This window comes from Melanostigma gelatinosum (genome assembly GCF_949748355.1).
Source record: "Melanostigma gelatinosum genome assembly, chromosome: 15".
Classification (NCBI taxonomy): Eukaryota; Metazoa; Chordata; class Actinopteri; order Perciformes; family Zoarcidae; genus Melanostigma; species Melanostigma gelatinosum.
The window spans coordinates 8,055,214-8,065,384 of NC_136648.1; the positions used below are offsets into that span (position 1 = coordinate 8,055,214).

At 39.2% G+C, this 10,171-nt stretch overlaps 1 protein-coding gene across 1 annotated transcript; it reads right to left on the bottom strand.

Moving 5' to 3' along the window:
- Positions 1 to 359: 359 nt before the first annotated feature.
- On the bottom strand, positions 360 to 3,876 carry LOC306789774 (excitatory amino acid transporter 1-like; the record flags this gene model as incomplete). The annotated part of the gene is made up of 10 exons (XM_079285845.1): positions 360 to 487; positions 1,097 to 1,231; positions 1,449 to 1,643; positions 1,741 to 1,974; positions 2,171 to 2,345; positions 2,506 to 2,551; positions 2,642 to 2,684; positions 2,768 to 2,975; positions 3,331 to 3,468; positions 3,693 to 3,876. The coding sequence occupies 10 exons, from the start codon at positions 3,874 to 3,876 to the stop codon at positions 403 to 405; spliced, it is 1,443 nt and encodes a 480-aa protein (XP_079141971.1). The 3' UTR covers positions 360 to 402.
- Between the last annotated feature and the right edge of the window lie 6,295 nt (positions 3,877 to 10,171).

A 10,171-nucleotide genomic window follows, 5' to 3' on the forward strand; every position in this document is an offset into this window, starting at 1 on the left:
CATTTGCCACAATCCACAAAGTACACTGCTGTGTTCCTATAGAAAGCAAAACATATCTTATATACGAATGGCAGCCAAAGAGTTTAATCATAAAATTGTAGTTTTATTATGATTGGAAAAACAGGAAAACAGACTAAAAATAAACAGACATTTATAGAATACAGGGACTCCAGTATGAGGGTTATGTCCGCTTATGTCTCCAAAACGAGTCACTTCTGATACCAGCAACTTCTACTGTATGCTGGGTAGTAACATGAACCTCGTCAGTTGAACCAAGTATTTTGTCACCATTCAACAAAAGCATATCACGTTCATCTTAGCCAACACAGATCCTGTCAAGCCTCATGAGGTGCAGAACTGGGAGCTTTCCTCCACCAAGCTTTTATATGCAGGGTGGGAGCGCTACAACTCATGTGTGGACAGATGCTGCACTACACTCACACCGACACAGTCCCCCAGGACATTGGTGGTAGTCCGCAGACGATCCCTATCAACAAAGAAGAAGATCTGAGGTTACATCAGGAACTTATCAGGGTGACTTGACCACAACTACACCTAAGTTTTTGGGGTTGAAACAAAATGTAAAGTTACAGGATACTTTTAAGGCTAACGTTAACCGTGTTACAGGTGAAATCAATAACAGTATTCAAGGTTCATTTACAGCCATTCTCCAACACAGGCTTGCCAAATGTTCATGGGTTGAAAATGGCTCAACCTTCTATCGACTGATTTAAATGAGCACTGAACCTTGCAGGCCAATGCTGAGTCAACGGGTTGGGACTTATCTAGGTCATGAAATCATATATAGATATATATTAAAAAAAAACAACATTAACCAGTCCATGAGCACACGCACACATCCACACCCCAACCCCTTCTCAGCCCGCTTGCCCACTATTTTTTTTTTGCATTTTTCCAAAATTTGCAGTGGGTGCAGTAGTAGGCTCAGATCTGGGGGTGAAGTTACACTTTAAAACTCAACCAAAACCTCAAAGCCCTTTAAATAATCAATATCAAATGATCAAAATGTCCACACTTTCCCAAAACATTCTCAACGTCAAGATCTGAAACTGAAATTGGTTCCATGTGCACTTACAGAATCCAATCAACTATCATGAGCAGTGATATATCGTCAGTGGGCAGTCCAGTTGACTCCAACACAATTAACATGGATACCATGCCGGCCTGCGGGATGCCCGCTGCACCAGTGCTTGCAGCTGTGACAACAAAACTGAAGAGTAGAAACAGTGATGGTTATGAAATTGAATCCTTGCGTTATTTGTTTCAAGCATTGAAAATACACCAACTCAACGGGAACTAATCTGATGCAAGGACTGTACTTTTCCATCTCTGCTCAGTCTTCAGTCACTCATGGGAATTAATTCAATGATGAACTGAACAAAACAAAAACATTTGACCAATCTGAGCTCAATGTGTGTTGAGTTTACCTGAGGGCAATGATTTGACCCAGGTCAAACTCCATATTATTAATCTGGGCAATGAATAAAGCAGCCACAGCTTCATAGAGTGCTGCACCATCCATGTTCATTGTGGCCCCAATAGGGAGCATGAAGCGTGTCACTTGTTTGTCCATGTTGTGATTTTCCTCCATACAGTAGAGGGTAACGGGTAGGGTTGCAGAACTGTAAAAAAACAAACAAACATATGGCATAAAAAGTGAGCTGCTAGTCCACTGTTGTTCATGTGTCTGCCATGTTTAATATCAAGACTCTGGCTCACCTTGATGAGGTCCCAAAGGCAGTGGCGAGAGCCTGGAGTAGACTGAGCATAAATCTGAAGGGATTCTTTCGTGTGACCATGAAATAGATGAGGGGAAGGGTGAGGAGGCTGTGGATTAGGAGGCCAGCGGTTACAGTGAGAGCATACATGGCAACTTCGCGACCTATCTCTCCAGTGTCTGTCACCTTCACAATCTGTCCTGCCAGTAGGAAGAGGATTCCCACGGGGGAATACCTGTGATACAGAGGTGAGACACAGCAGAGAGAGGCTCAATGTTGTAGTCAGTGAGTGTATGTTTAGGTATCTTCTCACAATATTTCCTAGTTAGCATAACAGGGCCCACAAGAACAGAAATTGATAGCTAATGCAAGGTAAAATGTGCAAGACTGCACACAGCCGGTGTATCTTCATGATAGCTTCCTGTGCTTACCAGATGACTACGTTGACCAGATGCAAAATGGCTTTATTCAGGCAGTCAAAGAAATCCCTCAGAGGTTTTGCCTCATTCTCCATTTTGCCCAAGATGAGGCCAAAGGCAACGGAGAAAACCAGCAGACCCAAAATATTGACTCCGTCTAAGGTTCCCGGCCCTGGCACTGTGTCATCTATAGGGGCCCCAAGGAATGTCGTGAGGACTATGTTGTGGTGTGACAATGTAGCAACAGTCATGAAGAGCAGACATTTGACATACTAAACATAAGGGACACTGGTTTAGACAAACATTTGGCACCAAAAACATGAATAGAACAAAAAAAGGAATCTCACTCTTTTCACTGCTTGCCGTCACACTCCTGGAATAAACGGTTTTGTACTATATACAAAAGTATAAGCAAGTTAACCATTGGTAAGTATGAAACAGTGACTATATGAATCTAGAACAGATAGCCCTTGTAGATCTTACCTTTCTGAAACAAGCTTCCATCAAATTTGAGGGAATCATGTTTCTATATCAAACAAAAACACTGATTATGTGTTTTAACTTCCAATAGAAACATAATATGTTCCCGAGGATTGTTTTAATACACACCTGATTAGATCTAGAAAGGAATCCACAATCTGCACAGCCTCTGCATTACCACTAGAGGACACTGAGGCAGTCCTGGATGATTTCCCTGGTTGCATGAGAACAGCTAAGGCGATGCCAGTGAATGCAGCAATAAGTGTGGTGACCATGTAATAGATGAAGGCCCTTAGCCCAATTTTTCCATGAGCCGTCCTGTCCACAGATGACATTCCTGAAATAAAAAACATAATGGATTTGAACCTGGTCTATTACATGAACTCAAGTTCAGATGTTTCAGGGCTGGCTCCGTAAAAAGAATCAGCTGATGTACAGGATCCCCTTTTCTGGGGAAACTATCGACAGAATTGTAGGAGCACTCAGACGTTGTGAGTTTGTGAGCCTCTGCTCAACACATGCCCTGTGCTCCACTTACAATTGTCTTAAGGCTTAGTAACAATTGCACCAGCCACTAGTGTACATTTTGTTGATCTAATCTAATATTATCAGGAAAATATTAGCATATGTTACCAGTTGATTGAAAATCATGCCTGAAATCCAGTTCAACCAAGCTGAAGTGTGGCTCTAACCTGCAATCACACTGGAAATTATGAGAGGAAGCACCAACATCTGCAGGATTCTCATCAGGAGCTCGCCAGGAAAGGTTAAATATCTTACATCCTTAGCTGACATATTAACGTGTCGTAGAGCAAAGCCCAGGCCAATCCCTCAGAGAAAAATAAATACCATTCAGAAAGTCAGTGTGTCCGTTAAAATACCATGCAGCAGAGACAATACACAGAACACTGCTGGATAAATAACTCATACAAAGCAAACAAGTGGCTATAGTTGCTATTTGTCATTGTCAATGGTTCGGTAAATCAATGGCAGATTAAAAGACAATGTTCAGGTTTTACAGGAGAATAAATTACAGTATTTGAAAACCACTTACCTGATGCAACAGCGACCATTGTGAAAACAACAAATCCATTTCTCATGAGAAAAGCCAAAACCGTAGATCCATTCTGGGACGATACAGGACCTGAGGGCTTATTACATTTGAGGTGTGTTTGGGTTTCTTGGGGTTCTGTAACCTCTACTGAGTCCAACTCAGACAGGTCATTAAGGCTCGGCATCATCTCCGAGAGATCTGAAGATTATTCCCTACAAACAGTAAGACACAGATCTCTAGCATCCATAGAAAAAGGACCATGAAGACATTTATCTTGAAAGACTTTACAGAGCTTGTCAAAAGAAATAAAACCGAGAACACACAATATAAAAGCAGGTTTATAGTGTGAATAAAAAAAACATGACAATGTGTCCATGGAAGAAACAAGCAGGGATTATAAAAAGGAATTTAAAAAAATCTCGCAGCATGAATAGAAAGAATGTTCACCTTTAAATGGTATTCCTTGAACAGTCTGACGCATGAAGTGCAGTCACTGCAGTAGCAGCGACAAACAATGTCACAACGACTTTACTACATTAACCATCAACTTTGTGTCCACACCTTTCCCTCAAGTCGCATGCAAATGATTGTTTGAGCATCTAATTCTGAATAGACAACATCACACAATGAATAATACCTGCAGGAGGTCTTGTGCTGGTATTTGATTCATTCAATGTCACATAAAAACACTTAACAGTGTTAACACTTAACATAGCTTTTGTGGCAAAGTTTAAAATATTTCTTTCTGTTGCCCATGCTCTAATTAAACCATTAAGTTTACCTATTACTATTACTCTTACTTACTCTGAAGATTCAGGACTGCCAGTTTTAAGATGACATCATTCAACCACATTGAAACTCCATTTGTGTACACATAATAAGATGAATAGAATTTAAATATCAAGTTTTCATTTTCACCTTTGAAAATGCAAAACTAACAAGACTAACTGGTTTTACAAATTGATTTGACAAATGTCATGGTTTTAGCGAATATACGATGAAGATTTCCAAATAAATTTCAGTTTGCACTTTAATTTGAATAACAGCTGCATTCTCCTGTAGTATTTCAGAGTAACCTTACGTTACGTAAGTTTCAGGTGTGTACGTGTGTAACAATGAGTCTGAAGTTACTCAACCAGACAGATATTACATCTGGACTTAAAGTTGGACGATTTGGCCTCAGTCCACAGAACAGGAAAATGATTGAAATAGATCTTTTGCAGGTTATTTTATGAGCTCAGACCCCTCTGTGTTGAGTCCAAAGGTTTTAGGTCACCGAGGTGTTAAGGCCAAAGCGTTCCTAAGATAGAGTTTTAGGAGGAGAATACATGCCACCAGTAGTGGACAGTACAGCTTTTCAGAAAGTATCTTACAGCTTCTTGAGTCCTCTTAATACAGAAATCCACTTGGGACAGAGGGCCGGTAAGGACTGGCCAATAATCCATAAGATACCTAGTTTGAACTGTGCTGTGTGTGTGACTGTAAATGATTTTCTGAAAAGTAAGTCTGGGGTGCTTTTGAAATGAAATTTTCAAAATGAGAATTCATTTTCTGTATAAAGCTCTTGCAATGCTGCCTTGGGCCAACTTAAACAACTCAATTCAACCATTCTTCCAATTTTGCAGATGACACAAACTAGCTGGTGACCATGTAGTCGAGCATCTACGACGAATGGTCTAAATATATTTCTGAAGAGTCAGTGGAAACCAAAACAGATCTACCGTAAATGGAGTGTAAATATCGAATTGACATTCCTCATATCAGTGTTGATCTATGCATATTCGAATGAATCGTCAAAATCTGATCCACTCATTTCACTGTGTTTTCCACCTCAGCCTGCTAATGTTGCAGCGGTGCTCCCTTATATGACAGCCTAGAGCGCCAGCATTTCACTGCATATGTGGAGATATAAGTATCGAACCAGAGTTTGCATCAGCAGAGACCCAATAATAAATGAGTTGTATCGGGTCTAGGCCAAAAAAAATGTATCTGGACATCCCTAGATGCATTTAAATTGCTTTTTTCTCACTTACTTACTTTATTGTATTTCCTAGTTTGGTAACTTCTGATAATTCAGTAGTAACTATCAATTAAAGCTTTGTGCCTTTATTGCATTATGGGATTTGTACTTGATTTTATCTGTGTATATTACAACATTACCCCATGTCTACTTTAGTAATTAGCACTGGCAGCAGTGGCCTACATCCTCGTCGTTTATCCTGCTACATGTTGTTGACAAGGTAAAGACTTTCCATTGTCTGCTTCCAACTATGAGCTAAGCTCTTTAGCGGTTTTACTCCAGCCGCAAGTTATTGATACAGTCTACCGGTAATCATCTAGACAAGCAATACGCAAAATTCCATTTTTGGAAAGTTTGAACAGGAAGTAGCTCAGCTGTTGTTCATATTTTGCTGTTGTTAAGAGGATTGGCGTTACCCTTCTCCCCTCCACTAGCCCTTTGCTACCCTTTCCCCTTATCCTCGTATGACCGAATAACATCTATTTAAAGTGAGCTGTGGTGTTCCTGGTGATTCAAATGTTTCACCAGAGAAGGTAATGAAGAGGACAGGAAAGCAGGAGCAGAAGAGACGCAGCTGGTGGAAGAAAAGTGCTTCAAACTATTAATGACGAGTGTAGCACAACAGGTATACAGAACAGGATGTCCTGCCTAAAACCATCATTGTGCGTTTTGTGGAGTATGCCCACTTACCAAGGATATAAAATAACTAGTTCTAATGCCTACATGTTTTATTGTGTGTCACTGGAAGCACATTGCGCAATAGATAACACTGAGCTATATTATTTTACAGACAAAAGTGAGCATAATAAATGTAGGGTATTTCATACTGAATTGTTGAATGGAGTGGAAAGTGTCAAGAGAAAATATGACCTACATATCCATTAAGCAGGGATTAGCAAGTGCGATTAGTACGACTTAAAAGTAGGCTCCCATTTCATGTTTGTCTAAGAACCACAGATATTAACACAGATAAACGAAACAAAAAAACTCCCATCTTCAGATAACTCCCAATGTGGACCAACGACACAGTGAGATTGAGTTTACGTGGTCTTAGAAACAAACAGAAACAAGTGGGTTTGCATTTTCCTGCTGTGATTCATAGTTAAACAAAAGCTGTCATATGTGTTCATAAGTAAATTACGCTGGCCACTGACGCCATATAACATCGAAATTTAGAGAAAACTATTTATTTCCATTAATATCAGCAACAATATCTCATCACATTAGCTATTTGGACAGAAACATACTGCTTTCAGCGTTGACCCAAAATTGGCAATATTATACATGTATCAGATAGGAGGAGAGCGATTGATCTTTATGAATTGCCACCTGCTAAGATGGTGTAGCTTACTGAAATGGATGAAAGATAAGTCTAGATAGGTTAGGTCAGACACACCTTTCAATATAATGCAGTGGGCCTCACAGAGCCTCCAGAGTTGAATTAGCTGGTGAACAAAAGCCGAACGTAACCAGTCTCACAGAGGTACGTTTAATAACGGGGCACAGGTTATCCTGAGAAACTGAAGACTACATGACTGTTGGTTTCGTGACTTTTCCTGACAGAGTCAAATACAACAAACTGTCCTGACTGATTCCCGCGGTGACAATTAACTCTCAAATGACAAACTACAAATATTTGGTTTGGTCTTCTATCAGTCTCGAGCTGATTTGTGTGTGATTTTGTGTTTAATAGTCAATTTGGTGGACAGTACAACTCTGTGATTGATAAAATAACATATGAATTTCCATATATAGAAGTTATATTAAACACAAGTCTTACACAACCTATTATAATATTTTGTGTGTTTTGAAATAATAGTTAACCTGATACCAGGACAACTTGTAACAAACACAATCGGCCCTTTTCACAGGTTCGCAGGTTGAACACTGGCATAATTAACAACATTAATTATGTCCCTCTTCCATTTAAGTGGGTCAGGGCCATGCTGGCTCACATGAATGGCTGTGACACACTAAATAGAAGGGGACCAAAATGTATTTGATCAATTACACCTGTGTTGACACTGCCTTGACATGTCAAAAAGTCTGCTGTGGAAAGGGTCTGTAGATTAAGTTGTTTTCTGTATATTTGAATGTGTGTGGGTGTGACTTAGGCGGTTTGAACTTGCTTGCTTGTGCGGCCATGACGCATGTGTGACATCAACGGATGTGAGACAGGCTTACAAGGTAGCTTTAGGTCGGGGTTTATTTCCTTGGGCCTCAAATTAGCCAGAGAAGCAGATTAGGCTCCGTGTGTAATAACTCGTCAGGGCTCGATTTCAAAAAGCCACCATTAAACACGTCTCTTAGCCAGTGTGCTTTAAAACAACAATAATTTAATCACATTCTCAACTAATGCTGATGTGTTAGTTATCTTTAATTAATTAAAAAGGCAAATTGTAAAGAAGTTAAAGTCTCATTATCCAATTTAAAGTGTGGTTTCTTCGTGACATGTCAGTCATTTCTTTGAATTCAAGTGGCATGGGGTGTTCAATAATTCATTTATAATTGTAGTTGAAGAGTATTCAAGCTATATAAGTAAAGAATATATATATATATATATATATATACATTCGTCTGCATATTTAATATTTCACAAGTTTCACAGCCTTTTTTAAATTTTTATCAAGAACTAAACAGCTGTTAAAACAACAGATTACTTGAAATCATTTTAAGGATACGCTACAAATCCTAATTTTGTTTTATGTACGCAAGAGACATTATCTAGGCGAGTGGCATGGTCACAGTTTCAGTCAATCTCAAGATCATCCTCGTTTATAAATGACATGGCAGTGCCAGCGAATGGGGTTAAGGAGTGCAGCCCTGGCCAAGACATCAAGTAACTGTGGGTCTGTGCCAAGCTGCAGCTCTTGGTAAAGATAATCTTATTAAAAGAGTGTCAGGGCCTGAACAGACCACCCTGTAATAGAAACAGTTCAAACCTATTCTTAATATGGACACTGCCTTATAGTACAGACGACATCACTGCAGGTACACTTATAGACGTGGGCTTTTAAAACAAATGACGTTAGTTCAGTTTTTCCAGGTCAGGCGGTTAAGTCTGGATTGAAGAATTAACAGCGTCTTTTCTGCTTTAGTTAAGTTAGCTAAACCCTACTGTCTAAACCCATTGTTTTATGAACTGTTTGAACCCAGTATGTATTTGTCTTTTATTAAGTAACCAGAAGAAAAGCTTAACCATTACCCTGAACAAAATAATAAACCTAAACTTAATCCGAACTTAAACTCAACTAAAGTAATCTAACGTGACCTTAACATGTGAAACACTGACCTAAATTGTAACCAAAGAGTTGCCCAAAGTCACAGATGAATGTATGAATGTTCAAATTTGAGTTTTTTACAAAAATAAATGAAACCAGCGGAGCTTTCAAAAATCATAAAACCACAAACTGCATTGGTCTATGACTCGCCTTGTGCCTTCATTAACTCTCAATGCTTTTATAGCAAATACAATTTTTCAATCTGTTTTGCTTTTCCAAAGAAAAAAGACATTTGGTCTTAATTTACAACATTTGACCTTTCATTTTAGCACTTCCACTGGGCCAATGAGTATAATAGGAGTTTTTTTTTTGCAAATCCAGGTCAGTGGGCAACACCATGTTTTGTTTTAACAAGTCAATGTTTCATAGAATGATCTCTTCTAAGGGACTCTGATCAGGCATGCCCGGTGTGAATTATTTACTGTGATGTGGTAAAGCTGCTGCGATAAGAAAAACTAATTTCAAGGAAAGCTTTACTCAAAGCCACCTGCTTCGTTTTCTACCCTTTAACCTTTTAATACACTGTCCTTATGCTAGCACACACGGTTTGGGCTTAGATGTATTGGTCACAGGATCCGGAGTTACTGTGTGAGACACATTCAAATGTACAATAAAAAGATTGAAAAGATACAACTTTTGTGTAATACAACATTTTAATTTCTCGGGTTTTAAGAAAGAGATTTTTAGAAATATCACTGTTTACTAATGAACGGTATTTCATAGTACATATAAGTTGCACACTGCACAATTGGCTTCATAGTTTCTGCTGTTGACTGTCTTATATATGGTGTAGTGTGTGTGTTGTCTTTTGTGTGATTAAGCGTGACGAGGACTTTGCTACAAAGAAGCCTGAGAGGGCTAGTCTAATAGTGACATTGGCAGCTAAATATTTGTTGACACTTAATTTATTAACCACCATTTATTTGCACCAAAATGATTAATCGTATCCCAGGACGCTGAAATAATAACAATAATAACAGCAAGTTTTCTTTTTGTAAAAAAAGTCTGTTTCATGGTCAAAAAGTTGAGATATCATTGGAGGAAAATCCCATTACGCTCATGGCTCCTCGGAGATCCCTCCTCGATCCTCCGAGCTGAATAAGAGCTTCGGGACGGTCGTCAATATGGCGGAGCAGAAGAACTTCGGGTTCAAGCGAGGATCAAGGAGCGAGGAAATG